Source organism: Podarcis erhardii, assembly GCF_964252035.2.
Source record: "Podarcis erhardii genome assembly, chromosome: 8".
Lineage (NCBI taxonomy): Eukaryota > Metazoa > Chordata > Lepidosauria > Squamata > Lacertidae > Podarcis > Podarcis erhardii.
The window spans coordinates 35,271,182-35,294,975 of record NC_138499.1 but is presented as its reverse complement, the minus strand read 5'-3'; the positions used below and the strand labels follow the sequence as shown (position 1 = coordinate 35,294,975).

At 39.7% G+C, this 23,794-nt stretch overlaps 1 protein-coding gene and 1 long non-coding RNA gene across 8 annotated transcripts in view; one reads left to right on the top strand and one right to left on the bottom strand.

The window, feature by feature from the left end:
• Nucleotides 1-19,680, top strand: part of LOC309349069 — a 23,906-nt gene extending 4,226 nt beyond the window's left edge. For 2 of the 3 annotated variants that reach the window (XR_014159662.1, XR_014159663.1), the window contains exons 2-4: nt 8,767-8,838; nt 13,114-13,228; nt 14,693-17,683. This is a non-coding gene — a long non-coding RNA (uncharacterized lncRNA). Of the gene's footprint in view, nt 1-8,766; nt 8,839-13,113; nt 13,229-14,692; nt 17,684-19,237 lie in introns of those variants that run through there. The other variant, XR_014159661.1, reaches the window with a different exon arrangement.
• On the bottom strand, nt 4,977-23,794 carry PPP1R42 (protein phosphatase 1 regulatory subunit 42). Of its 5 annotated transcripts, none has more exons than XM_081874594.1 (9): nt 23,653-23,794; nt 20,791-20,990; nt 19,762-19,928; nt 18,973-19,111; nt 17,693-17,809; nt 13,057-13,174; nt 11,591-11,722; nt 8,859-9,018; nt 4,977-5,291 (listed from the first exon to the last, which is right to left on the bottom strand). In XM_081874594.1, exons 2-9 carry the CDS (start codon nt 20,917-20,919, stop codon nt 5,213-5,215), a joined length of 1,041 nt encoding a protein of 346 aa, XP_081730720.1. In that variant the 5' UTR covers nt 20,920-20,990; nt 23,653-23,794; the 3' UTR covers nt 4,977-5,212. The 5 variants fall into 5 exon arrangements, with proteins under 5 accessions (XP_081730720.1, XP_081730721.1, XP_081730722.1 ...); XM_081874595.1 differs by lacking the exon at nt 23,653-23,794 and adding an exon at nt 23,436-23,636; XM_081874596.1 differs by lacking the exon at nt 23,653-23,794 and adding an exon at nt 23,475-23,636.

Sequence of the window (23,794 nt, the reverse complement as noted above, 5' to 3'; positions counted from 1 at the left end):
CTGTCTGGGAAGAAAGGACAACTCATTGCTTTGTTCTCTCCAATAATTTTAGCTGTGATACTGCACCATTTAATCCTTGCATCATTTTGGAAATACCCCCAACTCCAAGTTAGTTGTTCTCCCTTGGAGAAAAAAAAATCTAAAAATCCTCACCAAATTCTTCTCTGGAAATTGTGCTGGAAAAATGGGAACACAAAAATCTGGGACAGCAGTATTTGACTGGATTTAAAATCTATCCCTAAACACATTCAGACTGTAATCCTATATCTCATTGAAGTAAGCTGAACTGAATTCAATGGAACTTTGTTGGTAGTGTTTTATGTATGTGAATATATATAAAACACACACAACCCTATATTTATGGGACTCTGAACGATAAAAAGTGATATTTGGAGGCTAGAAATTACAGTTCAGCAACATTAATGAGAAGAGACATTCAAAATAAATAGGCAGGGTGTAGAATTTTCCCAAACAAACACTGGGAATGAAATTTTGATTGTGTGATAACATAGACACAATAAATCAAATCTTTGACCCAGCAAGACAGAAAAATAAAGCCTGATTTATTTGTTGCCCTTTATGTAGCCAAGAAAATTAAAATATTTGGTATTAATTGTAATTAGGAAGTGGAGTCTAGGGAAAAGTTAATTTAAAGGACAGATGGTATAAGATGCAGGATACTGCAAAACAGAAAAGCAGCAAGAATTTATGCTGCTTGCTTCTAGAGTAGTCCCACTGATTTCCATGGGATTACTCAGATGAAGTATTTGGGTCTGCAGCTAAAATTCTTTCAGGATGAACAATGCTTCCTTTGGGAATTTTGGCTTTTATTCATTTATAATCCCAGTTAAACTGAAGTACAATAATTTAAGCCAACTGGCACCCTTTCCTAAACACATTTACTTGGCATTAAGTTCTTCTGAAATCACTGGAACATGTTTCCAAATAAGTGTGTTGAGGACTGTGATGTAAATCAGCTTAAATTCCAAGCAGATTAATTTAAATGAGGGCCAAATTAGACAATATAGGAGAGATGCATAAACAGTCCCCTGATTCCCCCCTCCTTTCATTTTAAATGCAGCCATGAAGGGCTAAGGATGCTTAAATATTTCCTTGCAGGCCATTTCTCTAATCAAATCATGCCCCCAGCTGTTTCCACAACCATAGGGTCCTGTTCTTTTGCTCTTTGGATGAAAAAACCAGGGAGGCATTTCCCCCCAGAATAACAGCCTAGAGGGCAAGAACTAAGTCAGTTTTCCTCCAGCCAAGGTCTCCAGCATCTCACCCAGTTTGGCCATCAGCTGTGAATCAACCTATGATGACACAAATAGATCACTTATTTTGCAAATTAAAGCAAATCAAATGATGTTAAAAATTATGGGTACAAAAAAGAGAGCTCAAGGGACCACAGCTAGCAGGAGAGCAGGTACTGTGTACACACAATGCTACTAATTTGGTTCTTGTGTGTTGCATGAAATGACAACAGACTGTGCTGGCCCCGGGGGGGAAGGTACCGTGATCGTAGTCAGGGTTCACAAGAAGAGAGGCGAGGTCCGAAACTGGGAGCCGGGTGGGAACAGGAACGCTGGAAGGTCAGAAGCAGGAGGCCGGGCAGGGAACAGGAACGCTGGAAGGTCAGGAGCAGGAGGCCGGGCAGGGAACAGGAACACTGGAAGATCTGAAGCCAACAACGATGTTGCTCCCGCAACTTGGGACCGGGCTGACTGACCTTTATCTTCTTCTAAGGCCAGGGGCGGTCCCGGTCCCCAGGAGCCCCGCCTCCTCTGGCCTTAAGGCGAGCACTCCTCCTGGGAGCAACCAGTTCCCTTCGCCTCTCTGCCCTAAGCCTCTGTAGTTCAGGAGAGGCCGAAGGGTTACTGGGCCCCGGAGGAGGCTCACCTGTAGCCACTGAGTCCTCAAGCACCTCTGGGGCCAGAAGGGTTTCACCTGGTGCCTGCTCCTGAGGATCTGACACAGGTGCAGGCTCCTCAGAATCTAGGCCTTGCCCCAGTTCAGCCGGCCCTGGAGGCGGGGACTCCTGTGCAGGCTGGGATTCCTCTGGTTCAGCCTCTGAATTGGAATCCCAGGCCATCACACCGACTTTGGAATTGTTGTCAGAACAATCACTCTAATGGTGTATGTCCATGGACTTTCAGCAGAGGAAACACAGCCCAGAATAACTAAGGAGATAGTACAAGAATACTTGGCTAGTTTAGATGTATTCAAATCTCCAGGGCCAGATGAACTGCATCCAAGAGTATTAAAAGAACTGGCAGATGTGATCTCAGAACCACTGGCAGTCATCTTTGAGAATTCCTGGAGAACAGGCGGAGTCCCGGCAGACTGGAGGAGGGCAAATGTTGTCCCTATTTTAAAAAAGGGGAAAAGAGAAGACCCAAATAATTACCGCCCAGTCAGTCTGACATCAATACCAGGGAAGATTCTGGAGCAGATCATTAAGCAAACAGTCTGTGAGCACCTAGAAAGGAATGCTGTGATCACCAATAGTCAGCATGGATTTCTGAAAAATAAGTCATGTCAGACTAACCTGATCTTGTTTTTTGACAGAATTACAAGCCTGGTAGATGAAGGGAACGCAGTGGATGTAGCCTACCTTGATTTCAGCAAGGCATTTGGCAAGGTGCCCCATGATATTCTTGTAAAGAAGCTGGTAAAATGCGGACTTGACTATGCTACCACTCAGTGGATTTGTAACTGGCTGACTGACCGAACCCAAAGGGTGCTCATCAATGGTTCCTCTTCATCCTGGAGAAGAGTGACTAGTGGGGTGCCACAGGGTTCTGTCTTGGGCCCCGTCTTATTCAACATCTTTATCAACGACTTGGATGATGGACTCAAGGGCATCCTGATCAAATTTGCAGATGACACCAAACTGGGGGGGGGTGGCTAACACCCCAGAGGACAGGATCACATTTCAAAACGAACTTGACAGATTAGAGAACTGGGCCAAAACAAACAAGATGAATTTTAACAGGGAGAAATGTAAAGTATTGCACTTGGGCAAAAAAAATGAGAGGCACAAATACAAGATGGGTGACACCTGGCTTGAGAGCAGTACATGTGAAAAGGATCTAGGAGTCTTGGTTGACCACAAACTTGACATGAGCCAACAGTGTGACGCGGCAGCTAAAAAAGCCAATGCAATTCTGGGCTGCATCAATAGGAGTATAGCATCTAGATCAAGGGAAGTAATAGTGCCACTGTATTCTGCTCTGGTCAGACCTCACCTGGAGTACTGTGTCCAGTTCTGGGCACCACAGTTCAAGAAGGACACTGACAAACTGGAACGTGTCCAGAGGAGGGCAACCAAAATGGTCAAAGCCCTGGAAACGATGCCTTATGAGGAACGGCTAAGGGAGCTGGGCATGTTTAGCCTGGAGAAGAGGCGGTTAAGGGGTGATATGATAGCCATGTTCAAATATATAAAAGGATGTCACATAGAGGAGGGAGAAAGGTTGTTTTCTGCTGCTCCAGAGTAGCGGACACGGAGCAATGGATCCAAACTACAAGAAAGAAGATTCCACCTAAACATTAGGAAGAACTTCTTGACAGTAAGAGCTGTTCGACAGTGGAATTTGCTGCCAAGGAGTGTGGTGGAGTCTCCTTCTTTGGAGGTCTTAAGCAGAGGCTTGACAACCATATGTCAGGAGTGCTCTGATGGCGTTTCCTGCTTGGCAGGGGGTTGGACTCGATGGCCCTTGTGGTCTCTTCCAACTCTATGATTCTATGACTTCTGGAGATGTGTATCGGTGGCCCCATTCTTAGCTACAGGATCATAGAGAGTAGAGCTGGGAGAGTGCTCTTCAACCCAGCTTATGCAATGGAGAGCTCTCCCCAATGCTATATGAAGCCATTGAGGGTAGTCACTAGGAGTTTTGGAGCACGGTGCCATTTGTAGGCAGATGATACCCAACTCAATTTCTCCATTATGCCCAATCTGTTCTAGATGGGGTTCACTTCCTCTGAAGGAGCAGGTTTGCAAGCTAGGGGCACTTGTTGATTCATCTTTGTCATGAGAGGCCCAAGTGACCTGTGTGGCTTTTACTAGCATTGGCGGATACACCAGCTGCAACCATCTCTGGACCAAGACAGTCTGACTACAGTAGTCCATGCATGGCTAACCTCAAGAATTACTGTAGCAAACTTTGTTGGTTTGATTGTGTTATCTGGACCAGAAGTTGCAAGTAGTGCAGAATGCAGAGGCCAGACTGCTTACAGGAACAGGTTACTAGCAATATATTGCTCCATTGCTGAGAAAACAGCACTGGTTGCCAATTTGCTACCATGTCGGGTTTAAGGTTCTTTTGTTAAGCCAAAGCCCTAAACTGTGTGGGGTCAATACTAATTTCTTATGCTCTACCTCAGTAGAGCATCTTCTGATGCTCTTCTGATGGGGCAGTTTTGTTGGTCAAGACCCATGGTTTGGTCAGCCTTTGCCAGGGACTGAGCATTTAATGTGGCAGGCCCTGCCTGCAGCAGCCCAGCATGAATCATCTTTGTCTTCTTTTAGACACCTTTTGAAAACTATTTTTCAGACAGGCCTTTGAATTGTGAATTTTTTACCTACTAGTATGTATTGATGTTTTTATATTATTGGTTTTATGTTGTACACAGGCTTCTATAAAAGTGTGATATTTTAAATAAAAACATTTCCCAACATACAAAAAGGGCCAGCAAGTAGTGCATACGTGTGGGGACTTCAAACAAATGTTGCAGTGTTGATTCCTTTTGATAGTCAGGATAGCGCCACACCCTTTGTCAAAATACTCCATCTATCTTTCTGCCATTTTTCATCCTCAACAGTCACCGGTCGAACCCAACTGAGCATAGTGAGTCCTCATTGGCCTGTTTTGATAGGGTCTTTTTTCTACCATAAGTTTTTATTCTGCTTTAAGCTTTTTCTGCAAACCTTGGGATTTCCCCATGCACCTTTTCTCATTAAGACACCTGTGTACTTTACTTTAAACTTTTTATTTATGAAGTTACATATATTGGATCTGTTATACAAAATACTGCTTTTGTATTATGAAAAATTACTGTGCCAGCAATGAAAAACTTAAAACATGCCTTAGTGTTTTCTGATTAAAATATAAAACTTTCCCCACAACATTCAGTTTTTCTTCATAGTTGGTTTGATGCACTCATTTGTTCTCTTGATAACACAAGAAGATGTTGCTTTTCCAGTATCTTCTTAAAGAGGCATTTGTCTTAGGAGGTGAGGTTCAGACAGGTTTTTCCGTACATTTTGAGGATTCTTCAGGGATGAATGGCTACATGAACAAAACATTGTAAAGCAATTATTTTAAAGATGAAAATAATTCTGGATACAATAACAGTTTAATGCCATTTGCCTCCATAGATGTGTTTATATTCTATGCTTAAGCTTTTCTTAAATTCTAGTATGTAACTAGACCAGACCATGTTCCACAGACATTTATTTCTGGCAGTACATTAAGGCTGCAATCCTATACCCACATTCTTATAAACAGATTATGTGTAGAAGTGCACTATAAATGGATATATTTATGTATAAAAATATTTTAGCTACTACCTATTACAATCAGCCTTGAGCTGGTGTGCACAAGTATAAAACACAAATCACAATGAAACTGTTCAAACAGCAAGATCATAATGAAATGAATATGACTGTAGCTGGTTACCCTAAGGGAATCAGTATCTGACTCCTCCACATTAAATGTGAAAAAAAACCAGAGTACAGTTGTGTTTTTAACAAGCACCAAAATATCATCAGTGTTGGTGCTTGTCAGAGGGGAGGTAGTTCCATTAAAAAGAGGACTACTGCAGAGAAGACTGTCTCCTTAGTTTTTGCTCACCAAGACTGGTATAACTAAGAGGGCCTCCTGGGTCGAATAAAATGCATGAGCAGAGCAGTAAGGAGAAAGATGCTCCTGTAGGTTTTCTAGCCCCAAGTCATCTAGGCCTTGTAGGCAAAAACCAAAACCTAGAACCTGGCCTGGTAGCTTCCTGGCAGCCAGTGCAGCTCCCTTAGAAGTAGTGCAATATACACATATACTGTATTTTTCCATCTATAACACACCCCCATGTATAAGACGCCCCTATTTTAGGGGACTCAGATTTAAGAAAATGGGGGGGGGGGAGAGATGGCCCCCTATTTTTTGACATTATTTTTTAGGGGGGGAACCTACTCTTATACACGGGAAAATATGGTAATTGGACACTCTGCAGAGTAACATAGTAGCAGCATTCTGCAGCTTACAGACCAAGCTTAAGGAAAGCTCCACATAGAGTGCATTATTACAGTAGTCTATTCTTGACATTACCAATGCATGGTCACAGTGGCCAGGTTATTTGCTACTCCTAGCCTTGCCATTGTAGCCACTTGGGATTCCAGAGACAAATGAATCAAGCTACACTCCCAAAGTGTGTGCTTCCTTCTTTAGGAGGGAGAGCAACCCCATCCAGAACAGTCACATCACCCAACTGCTGGACCCTGGAACCACCCGCCCACCTCCATCCTGTCAGGATTCAATTTCAAATTACTTGCTCTCATTATTACATCCAGACAGGTTCAGAACCTGTACAGCCACATCTGATTCAACTGTAACAAAGAAATAGAGCTGGATAGCATCAGCATATCGCTGACACCACATTCTAAATATCCTGAGGTTCGCTTTTTGTAGATGTTAAATAAACAGTATAGTCCCCAGTACAGTATATATGTTCAATGGTACAATCCTATGTATGTTTACTCAGAAATAAATACAGTTTTAATGGAGATCAATGCACAGTAAGTATGCACAGGATTGCAGCTTAAATGTTAAATCTACACAATGCAAACTGTAATACCACTAGAACATACAATGACTGCAGTATTATCATTGGTTTCTATGAGAGAAGTAAAAAAATATTCATTTGAGGGTACAGCACAATCTTGTGGCATGTCAACTCAGAAAACAAAACCTCACGTTCAATGACACTTACTTCCAGACCGTGGGTATGGAAATGTATTCTTAATGACTGCTTGATATACTCTTGTTAGGACTAGAAAGATATGTGCTATGCAAATGAAAATGCAGAACACTTATTATCTGAATTTCAGTTACCCAATGCCTGATATTTGTATTTCTTTTGTGTTCTTTGCACAGATGTATACTTTGTATTTTACATAAATAATTTCCCCATTTATCTTAATTCTGGCAATCCAAATGTTTTCCAGATCATTCCGATAAAGGAGTCTGTTCTCTGTCTAACTGCAAAGCCCAGCTAGGGCGGTCTGCTATGGAGACAGGTTTCCACTGGGAGATTTCTCCTGACAGGAGCTCAGAATGCTACTGCCAGGCAAGGGAAGGCACATTCAGAATTCAACCATGCTCATGTGGTCTTCTGCAGTGTGCACATATTGCTGAACAGGAAATCAGTGCAGTCAGCTTTGATAGTTTCTGGGGGAAAGTGAGGACTAGGCTGAGTCCAGCATCCGGTTTCCTCTCACTGCAAGAGACGATTTGCACTTTCAGTAGCGAAGGACAACGGGAGAATCCTTGAGTTCAATGATAGTTTGACAGTTTATTGGTACACTCAGATATCTTTGGATCACATCCTATATATGATGCATAAAATCCAAGCAGCTTTAAGGCCAAGGATCTCCTGACTTTAAAAAATACATGTGCAAGAAGCCTACATTAGGTACAGGAAGTGGTTCTGGGAAGTTTTAACCTCATACTCCATTCCTTTTTTAAAATCACCCCCATTGCTACTAGCTGTGTTGAGAAAAAAATACAGACATGCATTAGAATCAGCTGCATATACAGTCTGCACAGTCAGCACTGATTCGGTTTGCCATGTAGATCAGCAAGTTATCAGCGTGGGATATCAGAATTATTGGATTGTGGTGATTCTGTACCACTCAGGAGTGGATTGGCAGAAGGATCAATTGAGCTCTCCTCCCTTCCAGGCTTTCACAGTAAACAGTATTGGAGAAGTGGTAGCAGACTGTATGTGTGCTGTTTCTTCACTCCAATCACCCTATAAGGGACTTTTGCCCCCAGTAACTTCCAAATATGGACTGGAAATCCTCACCGTCCCCGTCCCCCCACTAACAGAAATGACATTCCAGTTTAAAAAGGACTATCACAATAATGTTACACATATCTAGTTTGGCCCTATCAGTTACAAAATGTGATCAGCCTAAATCAGAATTTTGCTAAAAAATATGAAATGAAAAAAGGAAGAACTTCAAAAACAAAAATTGTTCAAATATCAACAAAATAGTCCCTGTGTGCTACAGCTGTACACAGGAAGCTGAACCGCCCTCTCTTTATTAGTATGCATTTTCTTGTCAATACAGTGGTACCTCGCAAGACGAATGCCTCGTAAGACGAAAAATTCGCAAGATGAAAGAGTTTTTTGTTTTTTGAGTTGCTTCGCAAGACAAATTTCCCTATGGGCTTGCTTCGCAAGACAAAAATGTCTTGCAGGTTTGTTTCCTTTGTCTTGCAAGTTTGTTTCCTTTTTCTTAAAACCGTGCATTCAGGGGGTACAGTTGCGACTTGACTTCGAGGAGCAACTCATAGCATGCGGTGTGGTAGCGTTTTTTGAGGTTTTTGAAAACTTTGGTGATTTTTGAAGCTTTTCCAAAGTCCGTGCTTCGCAAGACAAAAAAATCGCAAGACAAAAAAACTCGCAGAACGAATTAATTTCGTCTTGCGAGGTACCACTGTATAAATTTTAGTGGATTAACCTCTGTGAACCCATCTCTCTAAATAGTGCACTTCCAGACCCTCATTTATGCAGAACTTTCAGTTATGCAGAAGTTTCATACACTGATGGACTCCAAAGGTGTGCTACAAGAAACATACCTTGTTTTCTCAGTAACTCTGTCTTCTTCATGGACGGTTCGATGGGATTCTTTACTATAAGGAGATCTATGCATCTCAGACAAAATTGCAAAATTTGGTTTTTCTTTGGTCATTGGGAAATAGTAAATAGGAAAATGTGGGTGTTCTTTGTCATTATTATCTGCAGGGTACAAATACATGCATGCATTAATTATTCCAAAAACTTTCCCCGCAAAATATTAACCAAACCAATGAAGACATGGTTACACCTGCAAAATATATAATAACTAGATAAAGTGGAAATATAATTTAACAGAACCTTGGATAATTTATGGAAGTATAGCATTTTTTCAAAAATAAACTATAAACATTACTGATGTGCATGTTTAATGTCAAAGTGCCTGAGAACATTATCCAAGCAGAATTTTCAGCTAAAAATTGGAAGTAGCAGAAAAATGATGGTGAAAGAGAAGCCTTTGCTCTGTTACTCATTTTACAAACTAAGACTCTGGAAAGTGACATAAATAGGTAAATAATGATGATGATTATTTTAAAAAAACTACTTTTACACAGTGATTCTCTACAGGCAGCAATACTATAACTGCTCAGCTGTACACAATAAAAGTACATAAACTTTTAAAATACTGGGCAAATGTAATTCAAAATTGTTCCTATAAAATATTTTGAAGATTTGCTACAGAAGACAAATAACCCATTCATCAATCATTTTACTGGATTATCAAAAAGAGTGAGTATACTTTATTTCTTTAGAAGATTTATCTACAGTACTTCGTACAAGCCAAAGGGCAACAAAATCAGACAATGTAAAAACAAAGCAAAAAATAACACAACCCCCAAGTATATAACATAGCAACACAACAATTTACTAATACTATCAGCAGCAAACTAAGCTATTTTTCCAGTCAGGTCTCTCATCTTCCAAATGCTTTCCGAAAAAAAGTGAATCTGAACTAATGGCTCAACTGGGAAGGGAATTCCACACAAGGAGCCACCAATGAAGAGGCCCTTCCGCAGGTCCTCACACTACGTATTTCATCCCATTTAGAGGTTACAAAGAAGACAGCATGGGCATGTCAGTATAGCAAAAGGCATTCTTGCATAAATTTGTGTTCCAGGCCACTTACATGTCAAAGTAAGCAACTTCATCTGGACCCAGAAAACAATTGGCAACTGATGCAACGCTTTTAAAATAGGAGTAATATGCTCACAGTGTGCTACCCTTACCAGCATTCTGCACTAGTTAAAATTTTTGGAACACTTTCAAGGACAGTCCTAGATAGAGTGCATTAAAATCCAATTTGGAGGTTACAATAACAGCCATGGCTGGAATGTCCCTATCCAGAAATAGCTGTAGTTGGCATACCAGCCAAAATGGGCATAAGCTCTCCTAGTCGTAAATGACAAAGATTTTTCCAAAAGCACCCCCAAACTATGCACCTTGTTGTTCAAGTGCAACCCCATCAAGTACATGTTCTGCCAACTCCTGGGCGAGAGAACTACCCACCCACAGTATCTGTGGCTTGCCTGGATTCATCTTCAATTTACTGATCCACATCCAGCCCATTACTGCCTTCAGACAGACACTGGTTCAGGGCCTGCATTGCCTCTTCTGGTACTGATGGAACAGAGAGACAGAGTTGGGTGTCATCAACATACTGATGACAAGTTGCTCCAAATCCCCTGATGGCTGTTCCCAGTGGCTTTATATAGGTATTAAATAGCATCTGCAACAAGATTTAAGCCTACAGAACTCAATAGGACAACCCCTACAGGTCAAGCAGAAGTCATCCAATGCTGTTCTCTGGAACTGTCCTTGGAGATAGGAATGAAACCACTGCAGTGCAGTGCTTCCAACTTAGGGGGTGCAGTATACCATTGCCAATAGTACCAAAAGTCACTGAGTAATCAAAGAGAATCAATAGGGCCACACTCTCCCAGTTATTCTCTTGACAAATTTCACTGACCAGGGCAACCAAAGCAGTTTCTGTCACTAAACCTGGCATGAAGTCAGAATGCAATGGGTCTAGTTGCTTTCATCAGAGCATGCTTGAAGCTGCCTATCAGCTTGCTCTTGCCAGCCAGGAGGAGTAAGAGTCAAGAAGGCACATGGTTGGCTGCATACATTAGAGCAGCTTGTCCATGTCTTTGTGTTGCAGTAGTTGAAACTGATTCGTAACAGCGGACCAGTCAGTCCTCTGGAAGGCTCTATAGGACAACCAAACTTATCATCCACTTTATAATGGATCTGAGTAACTTTACCCTTGAAGTGCCTGGCAAATTTGTCACAGCAGGCCAATAATGGGACAACCTCCTTCATCTGGGAAAATCCTTTACCACAAAGGAAAAGCTCTGCTGGGTGGCTACTTTAAGATGTAATATTGGCAGAGAAGTAAGCCCATAACCACTGCCACACAGTAGACACAAAGATGTGCTTGTAACTGTGTTTGGTCAGATTCATCTAGCCATCACACTTCTTGCTCCTTAAATTTAGGTTCCTCGGTATTCCAGGGAGCCATCTGGGTTTTATCCTGTTGAAGAGAGCTTCTAGGAGCAATCCTTTTGAGAACTGCTTCAGAAGAAGTGTTGGCCATGCCAGTTGAAAAATCCCCCCACAGCATTCACCAAAAGACTAAACACTCCCAGGAGTAACCTTAAAAGCATTATAACCTTTTCCTTCTAAACAGCCTATTGTCTTAATTTTGTAAATGATCATGAAGATAAAGTTTGTGTACCAAAATGTAAATATGGTGCATGTTCATTCATCATGCTTTCTGTCCTGTTTTTCTTCCTGGCATCTCTGGATGCTTTCCAATTCATCAGGAATTGCCTTTCCATTTCTTTTATTTCTTTTCCATCGAGGGACTCTGAAGGGGTAATATTTGTAAACATGTATCAAGAAAATGCTGATTAACTCTGGCTTACCCAATCCTTTCCTAGATGTGGCTCTGGTATTCTTAGGAAGTCAATCATGGATAAACTTTTGAATTGTTCTTTCGCCACCAATGGTTATGCCAGACCTGAAACACCAGTTTGTTTCCCTAATCTCCACCTGCTATGGTATAGGTGCTAGATTCCTAGCACAAGAGAAAATCTCATCTCCATGCTTCAATGATGTGAGCCCTGCTGTGGGGTAGCACAACAACCACTGGTGCTCTACCAGTTCTTTGGCAGAATCTAGGAAAGCTTTCATGGGGGAAGAAGGTGGCTGTGCCAGCATCCTGGGTGGCATTCCTAAGGGCTTCTGTAGTAGTTCTATCAGCACAACCTGATTCTGGCAGGTGACTGTGTGCTTTCCTCCATGTGAGCTTGAAGGCTTAATTCTTCCTAAGAAATACAGCAGATATTTCTCAGTTGGATATTTCAGACAGGGCCTCTTTGTCTGTGGCGCCCAAGATTTGGAACAGTCATGGGAGGTCTGCCTGGATCATTACTGTTTACTTTTTGAAGAGTTTTATTTCAACAATAATTCTGAGTAAATGTACATAGGATTGGGTGGTGGCTTGTTATAGGCCTCTCCCTGGACCCCTGTGGAGAGTAAGAATTGCCTCAGGTGTCTTGGCAGGTTATTTCTACTGAAAATGTATTTTGAAGGTTGCTAACAACTAATAGATATACAGTGGTGCCCTGCAAGACGAATGCCTCGCAAGACGGAAAACCCGCTAGACGAAAGGGTTTTCCGTTTTGGAGGTGCTTCGCAAAACGAATTTCCTATGGGCTTGCTTCGCAAGACAAAAATGTCTTGCGAGTTCCTGCGGGTTTCCCCCCCCCTTTTTTCTAAGCCGCTAAGCTGCTTATCTGCTTAGCCGCTAAGCCGCTAAAAGCCGCTAATAGCGCTAATCCGCTAAGCCGTCAATGGGCTTGCTTCGCAAGACAAAAAAACCGCTAGACGAAGAGACTCGCAGAACGGATTAATTTCGTCTTGCGAGGCACCACTGTATGGGACAGGCAAACTAGTAATTTTTTTGTGACCTAGTAACATCTGTTGGCCTATATAGAAGTCTAAGGCTACAATCCTATACCCACTTAGCTTACATATTCACAGGAAATTTGTTGTATGGTATGCAACACAATCCTAGACATGTCTACTCAGAAGTAAGCCCCAATGAGTACTCATGGGACTTTTTCCCAGGTAAGTGTGTTAATGCATGGATTAATTTCTGGTAAAAGAAAAGTGCTCTCTGAAAGTACATTATTTTACCAAGGGATTTTGATTGCTGTATAACTCTGTCCTTATATTTTGGTTTCTGGCAAACAGGATTTCCATTCAGCTCTAATTTGCGCAGGTTGGTCCATACACCCAGCACAAACTCCAAGTCCTGCAAATACCAAAGAAAAGAAAATCAATACTTTTGCTAACTTAGCTCAGTGCTGTAACTAGGTGGATTCATAATTCTATTTATTCAATTAAATGTAAACTTCCTAAAGTAATGTTATTTACACAGCTACCTTTATAAAGTAATCACATGATGGCATGCGGTATGTTAAATTAAGAAACACAATGCTTTACACATAAAGCCAAAAAGCAGCCTTCTAATAATTATTCCTTAAACATGATTTCAACCCTTTGATCTTCACTTTCTACTGTAAAGGTAAAATGTAAAATATATGCCAAAATCCAAAACACCAGAAACACATAAGAACATAAGAAGAGCCTGCTGCATTAGACCAGTGGCCCATCTCATCCAGCATTCTGTTCTCACAGTGGCCCACCAGAGGCCTGTGGGAAACCAGCAGGATTTGGGCAAAAAAGAGCAGTCTTCCCCTCCTCTGGTTTCCAGCAACTTGTATTGAGAAGCATTGCTGCGTCCAACTGTGGAAGCTGAGCATAGTCATCATGGCTAGTAGTCATCAATGGCCTGTTTCTTCATGAATCTGTCTAATCTTTTCAAGCTACCACTTGCACAGGTCTTCATACATCTATATATACAGTATAAGATGTAGCACAATACATGTGCTCAATTATAGGGGCTTACAGGCAAAAAAAATCTGTATATATGGCTTGATTTTCCTCATGCAAGTTGCACCAGGGCCTACATGAAGAAAATAGACTCCCCATATGTGGAGGTGTATCTCTGGATTCCGGCCATAATGTAGCTGACTGAATATATATGAAACCTTGGTAGATTGCACTGGAATATTACTACTGGTTGTTGTTGTTGTTTTGATGGCACTCTAAAATATACAAAAACCCTTCACTTGCCAATGAATTCAGAGTTGTTTGTTCATGGAAAGGAAGCCACAGGTAGACAATTCCTTCATGATTATTGTAATTATTAAGAATAAAATTAATAAATTTCCTCCACATCTGTTATTTTCTTGGCCTGAGGTAGGAGAAGGAAAGTTTTGCGTTTTTACATAACCTTTATCTAGTATGGGTTTCTTTCTTTTTTATTAAGGGCAATCTGACCTAGTTTTTCTTTTATATTACTACAATATATAAACTGGTTAACATGGCTTGTATGACTTATAAGATTTGGCAGATATGGGACTTGTGGAAATGCACTGCTCAAGTACCTTCTTATTGCTCTTCTGGATACTGTTGTCAGCAACCAGAAATAATAGCACTTGGCAACTGAATTGAAAGTAATTTGCTTTTTCCACCAGTTGAGAAATATTTTCACTTCCATCTGTGTAAATATTAACAATTCTCTTTTTCTTGATGCTCTTATTAAAATTTTTGTAACATGTCACTATCTTTACAGTGACTTAGATCCTGATAAGTGCTAGCGGAAGTTGATGACTGTTTAGAGTGTTCTATTTGTTTTCAACTTTTTTTAGAGTTTTGCTCACTATAGTGTTTTGCCATAGCTAATTTTAACTCACATTTTTTGTAGGCCACCCTGATATCTCTACAGACAAAGGGAGAGTTATAAATATGTCAACAAGGCAGCTTTCCTTCCCACCAGCTCCCCCTCCACCGGCAGCTTCACAAGCTTCTTCTGAGGGTCAGGGACCCTCCTGAATGAGGTAGGCTGTGGGGAGAACCACTGAAATTCAAGCAGAGCACATTCTCTGTGTAGAGATCCTGCTTAAAGAAGATGCCTCCATCTCATTTTCAGCAACTTCCTTTTCACACCCCATGCCACAGTGCTCCTCTTATTCTGGAGTGTATTTCATCCACAGGAGAGGCTACTTAGAGGACTGTCAGTGAGGAGTGGAGAAGGAAATTTACCTTCTGCCAACCCTCTTCCGCTGGCTTTTTTCAGAATCCAAGTTATTATCTATTATTACTGTATTTGTATTCCTACATTTCATTTACAATAATTATCTCTAAACACTTGTGGTTCAATACACAGGGATGCACACAAACAGTTCTATGACAAAAAGTGTGTTGTGCCCGCCCTGCTCCCAGATAGATGAGTGGCAAATGCTAAGTTTTTGAAAGGGTTTCCCCTGCACAGAATCAGATATTGGATCAGTGAGGGGAACTGCATTAGCAGGTCCTGTCTACAAGTATGGTTCTCTATCCAGTTTCAGACATACATGCAGAAGCTTCATGTCATGTCCTAGCTGGATTAAATTGTTGGAAATGTTACTTTTCAATGTACAACAGAACCTCTTAAGCTATTCAGCAATATTTTCTAGTGTCTATCAGTTATCCACACAAACCAGATGCAAGGAGCAGGAGAGCAAGGGTTTCTTTTACCCTCCAGTATTTCATATTTGGGAAAATCCATAATCCTTGGACTGTTAAATTTCAAGTTTGCCAGAGGAGTCATGCAGAACATGGAAAGCAACATGGAGGTTTTCTTTAAAGCTTTCCCACAATGAGCTATTTATAGAAACATTCTGCTTCTGTAACATTAACCTCAAGGAACTGTTTTCTTTCATAGTTATATACATAATATTCTGCTCTGATTACTAAATAAAAAGGCACATATTATTTCTCACATATAAAAATATATCAGGATGTATTTTCATATCAGATACAGTGTTTCACATATCTAATGTTTTGCGTATCTGAACAATTTGGCATTTTATTTCCCAAACTGATACAAAGTCCAAGTACATGCAATTACATTGGCTCACATTAATCTCTTATCCACCTAAACTCTGCCTTTGTTGTCTCCATAAATGTCAAAATTTACATTGTAAGATCCATTGAAATCATCTTCCTATCCTTGAAAAACTAGAATGCACTAGAAAAATTAGATCAAGCTGGTTTTGAAAATGTAAAATAGTATATATTTCTTGGAACCTTGCTAAGTAAATAGCTAAACTTTGATGAATGTACCCACAGAATTTTCCAGATTTTTGTTGACTACTACTCACTTGATAAATGATCCAGAACCTGCTCACGCCATTGTATGTTTATCTAAGAAGGTACTAATCCCATGTTGAAATATGATTACCCTTTGGATACGCTCTAGTTGTTCATTGCCTTCCTGTCTCTAATAAAGTGCTTTCACTTTACAGCCTTTCAATAAGCTATACTAAAGGGACTAGACACTTTTTTGGGCAGTCTCTGTTTGATAAATGATCATGTCATGCTATCACTTAGAGGTCTGCTACAAAATACTAAAGAGCAAATTATATTCTAGGCAAACTGTGGGAGGTGAAAGCCTCAGATGACATCTGTAGTACTAGCAGCAGCCTTCTTCCCAATTAATGATGGCCATTTAAGAACCTGTATTTGACCAGTGTACTCCAATTTTTATCGGCTGTGTCTAGCTCAACTGCCCTAACTACATCTGTAGACAGCAATTTGTCATCATTCTGACGGTCTGCCATTATCTCTTTCAGAAAATCTATATTTTCTCTCTTGTTCCTGACTGAATTGTGAAGTGAAGGAATTCATCTTTTTGATATCTTGTTGTCATAATCAATAATGGCAAAAGGTTGAATAAATTAAAGATTTACAACCATATTCCCAGAACACTGAACCAGCGTAAGGCCTTCCGAAATAAACAGGAATGGTACTACTTTAGTTATTTAAAAGTGAGAGTCTTATAATCTGAACCTATAGGCCATAATCCATGGTTATGTGCATAAAGGGGGTACTCTTGTACGACATGGAGACAGTAGATCCATTTTTTGGCATAGGTGCCACTTGGTTGCATAGAACAAAATGAGAAACCTTGGAATGTGTATATGTGATTAGGATCACAGAGCTGACAGAGCTAATTGTCTGTTTGGTGGTTCATAGGACAGAGCATCACATCTGCACCCTAGGATGTAGCTTTATCTAGTAATCACATGGATTAGTATTTTAATTTTTAAAAAGCGTAATTAGAGCCTTCTAGGTTAAGCCAAATGCATCCTACATCTTGTTTCTTATGGTCTTAAAGAGTTGCCTATAGGAAGCCCAAAGTTGTGCATGAGAGCAGTGGGCCTCTCCTACTGTTTCCCAGCAAGTGATACTCAGAGACATGCTTCCTCTCATCCTGGATGTAATATATAGTCATCATGACTAATAAGCATTGATTACCTTGCTCTCCATGATCTGTTTAATCCTCTTAGATAAATGTTTTAGTCTATTCCGGTATGGTTTTAACTTTCTGTATGTTTTAAATTATGGTTGCAATTTTTTTAGTGACAAAGTTACTGATCTTTTTTTGTAAACCACTTTGAGGTTTGCTTCCTACAATCAAGCAGTATATAAATTATATGAAATGAATAAACAGATAGAAATGAGTGTGATAAACAGTGTTGTAAAAGCCATATAGTGAAATGGGACTTCATCTCTGTAGGCCACAGAAAAAGAAAAATATATCCATGCATATTAACTTTAAATTATCCCTTAAAAACAAATAATTCAAACCACTGAAAGGTTATTAAATATTAACTGCCTTATTTCCCATATATGCTTATCAATCTTATTTCCTCTTTATTACCTTCACATGGTGAATTTGGTTGTCAACAGCTATAAGGTGGGAGATATTTTCCAGAATTGCTAAATCACTCACTTCATCAATATTATTATTGCTGATATTCAAAACTGTTAAAGACTTCTGCAATGAAATTAATATTTAAAAAGAAAAGTCAAAAGTTAACTGCTGAAATCATATGTGGTTACTAGAGAATAAACCTGATTAAACTTAGTGAGACTAACTTCTCACTAAAGTAAAACATGCATAGGCACTGCACCACACAACTGTATGTTTTATCAGCACCTCATAACGAACACTTTGGGCTCATCTACACTTTTGCTTGACCCATATTTTGATCGTATTGTGTACTGGTTAATTCCCCTGGGACTGAGAGCCTTTCTCATTGTTCTGCAGCTGTGCCTTGTGAAAACCTGATCTTACCCACTAAGTCAGATCTTATCAGATGTGCAGAAAATTTGAAGTGAGATTTTGCGTAACTTGATTTTCACTGGATGATTAGAAAAGCTCTTGGACCTGGAGGAATTAATCAGTACACAATACAATCTAAATAGTCTGAAACTGATTGGTACTTTTAATGCTCTTTCATAATACAAATGGCAGTAAATTGACCATGAAAAAACTACGATGAGGAAGAAAATACAAACAAAATACAAATATAGAGCTGTACTTTTTTGTAGCTTCAGTTTTGAAGTTGTCAAATGACAAATAAGTAGTGAGAAGGAATACAAGAGGATCAGGTTTTGCTGAATCTAATGGGTATATATAATACATATAATGCTAATAATGCATAATTCATTAAGCTGTGCTTGCTCAGTTTTAAATGGAAATTTTAAAAAAGTTTTCTATAGCCAACAATCTACACATTTCTTGCAACCTTGGTTTGTTTTATACGATTACAAAAATTATAATAGGGTTTTGCTTCTAAATTAAACATACCTAACCGAGCAAATGCTCAGTGTCAACTAAATGTTCTTGGCAATGGGAATGACAAACATATTCTATCAAATGATGAGAAATGAATGCAACATAAATGACTACAGAACTTATTGCAAAACAAAAAGAATTACCATAGAACTCACTACTATTGGACACCCTTTGTTGTACACATATTTTTGATGTGCAAATAGTAGTAGTAGTAATAATAATAAAAATTAACACTTTTGCATTCATATCCTATGGGAATGCAGCTCTTTGGCAAACAGATATTAGATTTAAAAATAATTCTTGAATTTTTTCGCAATCAATATCTTTCACCAGATGTCACTGAAACTCTATATTCTTACCGCTAGTGAATGAAGACTTCTTGGGTCAAACAAAACCTTTTCTCCTAGGGGAAGCTGCTGGCTTTCAACATGTAATTCTCTTAGTTCTTCTAAAGTCTCTAAGCCTTCTACTACAGTGATGTAATTGCCGCCCAGATACCTTAACAGTATATAAGAGGCTTTTAGTTCTCCCAATTTGTTTTAAATAATGCAAACATTTCCAAAAGTAAAAAAGTGTATTTTATGACAAATAAAGTGTTTTAAACTAAAATCCCAATTTCCATAGGGCTCCATGGAACCATCGCAGAGTTTTCTACAAGCAAATCTATTTTGTAAAAGGTGAAAGATTTATAAAATCCGAAGAGAAATCAGAGTCTGCAAATCTATTGAGAATTACCTGGAAACAACCCAAACAAAATGAAAATATTTTAAAGCAATGTATAGAGGCAGGGTGGAACATTGTCCTATATAATTCATTACTTTATTGTAGAAATATTAATAATAAAATGTAAAGAAATATTCCAGATATTATCAATTGCTAATCTGAAGCATAATCTAGGCAAAGGAAAAAACTGTAAAATCAAACTGATTTCAGTGAGATAGAGTCAAACATATATGCTTAACTCATCCAGTAAAATCACTAGCCAAACTTTGGGCTAATGTGTTCTTGGATTAATGGAATATGTGAACAAAATTATCATATTTGAAATAAAATATAGGATATATTCAGCAAGTATATACAGTAGCTATATTTCTTACATCAATTTACACATCAATTAATAAATCTGATGATAATAATTTTAAACTTACAATTTTTCAAGTTTTATTAATGATGCTAGATTTTCAATTCGTGTAATACAATTGTTCTGCAGGTATAGGTGTCTTAGGTTTGTAGCAAAATCCAAATTATGTATTTGTCTAATTTGGTTATCATACAAATAAAGGACATTAAGGTTTTTACACAAAGACAGGTCATCCTAAGAGAAAGAATGAAGAAAGTGTGTTACTGTGTAGTTCACTCACAAGTAAAATGCTTCAGTTCCCAGATACAGCCTTTTCCTACTGCATGGGCTTTTTTATACTTCCTTCAACATTTTGATCTTACTATCTACGGTATCCTTGGTAGATATAGTTGTAAATATAGAATGAATGGATACTATCTTAATTTATGATGGCTAGGAACTAAAGAATAGCACGCTGTTCTAAATATCTAAGGGGCCACTGAAGTTGTCCTCCCCCCTATGTTACATAGCAAGTTGCTTTTGAAATGGAAGAAACTTTCAGAAGCATTTATTATTGGGCATGGGGGTCTGCTGTTCAAAGGAGAAAATGGAAAGTTCTAACTGCCCATAGCCAAACCCTTAGGAATGCCTGAACTAGGTTTTTTGGATCTCGGCTCATATTTTCCAACTGACAATGATACTAGAATGGTATATCATTCCAGAATATAAGGATGCTATGATCTTCCCAAATTTCAAGCAAATTTCTGAAAACAATACATTTACTTCCACTATACTCAAATATATTTAAAACAAACTATATTTCTGTTTTAAAACGTTCAGTGCAAATGAAAGGTGCTTTAAATTAACTAAGTGTTATTGTCTTTTAGTCAGTAATTTCAAGCTGATTATTGTAATGGTATAAAATTTAATTTAACAAATTCCCTCCTGACTCTTTTGCTAACTAAAAGAGTATTGTTTTTATTGAACTTATGTAAGCACCTCTGGCAGACTTTTTGGCTGAAGAGCAGGATAAAAATGCTTTGAATTGCTATTAACAAAGAAAGCAAATAACAAACAAATAAGAAGTTGTATTTTCAAATAATCAGTGTATTCTTACAATTATATCTATATTTTTATTTGATAACTTGAGATGAGTCGTTTTCCTCAAGTAATGGGCCAAGGACTCATCTCTGCGATTCTTCTGATTGAGGCTTTTACCAATTAGCTCCAATGTTAGTCGAACCATAATCTTACAGTGAAGTCAGTTTTTTACTCCAAGAATTCAATATCCATGTATTCTTTTTTGTCACACAGGGCCTTAAAATAAAACAAAAAGTTACAAGGTATATTTCAGAGTCATAAAATTATTGTATACTCTTTCTTCAACATTATTTTCTAGTTACTATTAAATAATTTAATTACAATGAGATTTTCTTCTCATTTTCAGACATTATTAGCCATATTCCTAATAAAGAAAAGATTAATGGTAATTGATGTCTTCCCAAATTTTCTATAGACTATTATACTAACATCCTAGCTCTCTCTATATAGAAACAGGACATAGGCGGCTAATTGTGTTTTAATTTTTAACATCTGTATAAAATTGCATATGAATAAAACCATTAGTTTTGAAGGAAAAAAACATAGTAGTGATCAAGTACTATTTCAGAATAAGCTTTGTTTCTGTTTGAGATAAGGACGTCTGCTCAGATGGCACCTGTCATCCAGGATTCTTATAAGTACATGTGTATATGTGTGTGTGTGTGTGTGTGTGTGTGTGTGTGTATTTAATAGGGGCAACATTTTATTCAAAGCTTTTCAGTCAAGCTACACCTGACTTTATAATCCTAACTTGGAATTAAAGTCCTATTAACTATCTTGAATTTGAGTTCCTTTTAAAGGGACTCACTTCTGGCTGATCACAATTAAGCTGGTAGTCACATAGTGACAATACTGCAAAAATATATATTTATTACAAAAAAACTACTTTAGTAAAAGTCCTGGGGCTTCCTCTTCTTCCTGATCCCCCATCTCACAAAGTATTAGAAAATGCTGATCCCAGAACCTTAGAGCTCCTAACGCTACTGTATATGTGAGAAGATACTCAGAATTGAGTCAGGTAAGCTCATTTCAGTACAGTGGTACCTTGCTTTATGAACTTAATCCGTTCGGAAGTCCGTTCTTAAACCAAAGTGTTCTTAAACCAAGGCGTGCTTTCCCATAGCAGTGGGGGATTCAATTTACACTCAACAGGAAGCGGAATATGTTCTGCTTCCAAGACAAAGTTCACAAACCAAAACACCTACTTCCGGGTTTGCAGCGTTCTTAATTCAAGTTGTTCATAAACTAAGCTGTTCTTAAACCAAGGTACCACTGTACTGGCAAATATGATGAATGCAAAGATTCATATCACTATGATATTTTTAAAATCTGAAAACCTTTCATTAAATTGGAATGCTTTTTACCCAGAAATGCCTCTAGAATATGGAATTCTAGGACCTTTTAAAAACAAGTATAGTGCTATATTGTGTTCATCTTGATCCAGGGACAATCCTCATATAACAGTTGTGAGAAAGATGTCCTATTGATATAGGCAAGAAATAAATTACTGCTGTTCACTACTTCTAAATTAAAATGATCTGTAGAAATACCAGTGCTTGACAAGTAGAAAAGGCCCAGGAAATGGAACAGCACTGCTAGTAGCAAGATGGAACTTCAACCACTTTTTTATGTTTAAGGGTCAAATGAATTTGAACTCTTTTTGAAATTTCAAAATGTGTCATGGGCACGATGATTAAGCAAGGGCATAACCAGGGGGCTGAGCTGCCCCCTCAAATCAAGTAAATAAATAAAAATACTTACCTGTGACACAATTGGTCAGTTAGTTAACTCAGTTCTCTCCCCTCCTAACATAAAGCCTGCCCCCCCCCATAAATCCTGGCTTCGCCCATGGTTCTCTGGTTTACCCTTTGTATAGGGGTTATTCAGGGAATGAAAGATGGTCCTTACAATACCAATGCTTCTAGCTGAAAGGGTGGAGGAGAATCACATTTTCCCAGCTGCAAAATATTGCAGCCTGATCATTAATTTTGGGTAAAAGGCAATACCCAGAAACACCCTTTCCTGGAACGATGTCTTGAATCCCACAGAACAAGGGAATGCCTCTTCCTGTTTTGCAGGGGTCGGATTAGATGATTTTGGGGGTCCCGACTCCCTTACAATTCTGCGATGTGTCAGGCAGGGACACTTCAATTTACTGTTATGCGTGGTGGTAGCGCTGGAATCATCTTGGCTATTAAAAACTGCTGAAACCATGCATGGGCGTAGCCAGGATTTTTGTTGGGGGGGGGAGAGGCTTTTGGGGGGGGCAGAATCTCAGATTTGTATTGATTTGTATTCTTTTGCGGGCAGCTGCCCCCCCCAGCTACACCCATGCATATAGAAAGAAGAGTGGGGGAGATGGCAAAAGAAGCACTAGCATATCTGCCTGCATCCCGCTCATCAGATCGAGCCCAGACTGGGGGAAATAAAAGTGTCGGAAGGGATAGATTGCCAAGGGGTGGGGGCAGTTTCTATGGGGCGACACGCAAACCACACTTGATACGGACTCCTGAGAAGGACTTTCGCCTCCCTTCGGACGAAGTGTGGCAAGGGCTAACGCGCCTACACTAGCAAATTATAGGATGGCTCAAGAAGGCGGCTGGGCCGTCGAAGCCCCGCTATTCACCGTCCCGACGCACACGGGTCTCCTTCCCCACTCACACGAACTCCGCGCCCTTCTGCCCAGCGCTTCCCCACAACCTCTTTCCCCGCCAAACGCCAGCGACACGTAAGGGGACGGGTCGCAGCAGGGCGCGCGTGAAACACAGGCAGAGAGGCTTCGCCGCCACGGACGGAGACGCCAAGCGCGTTGCTATGGAGGCAGAAAAGGTCGCCCATCCAAACACTTCCGCGGGCAACGGGAGGCGCAAGAGCGCACCTACGACCCGTCGCGCAGCGAAGCGCGCTCCCGAGTCGCGGTCGAAGCGGGGAAAGGAGCCGGGAGGAGGAAGAAGAAGGTAAGGGTTTGCGCACGCGCAATTTCGCGTCTGCTCGGCGCGCTCGCCGCCTAGCAATTACCT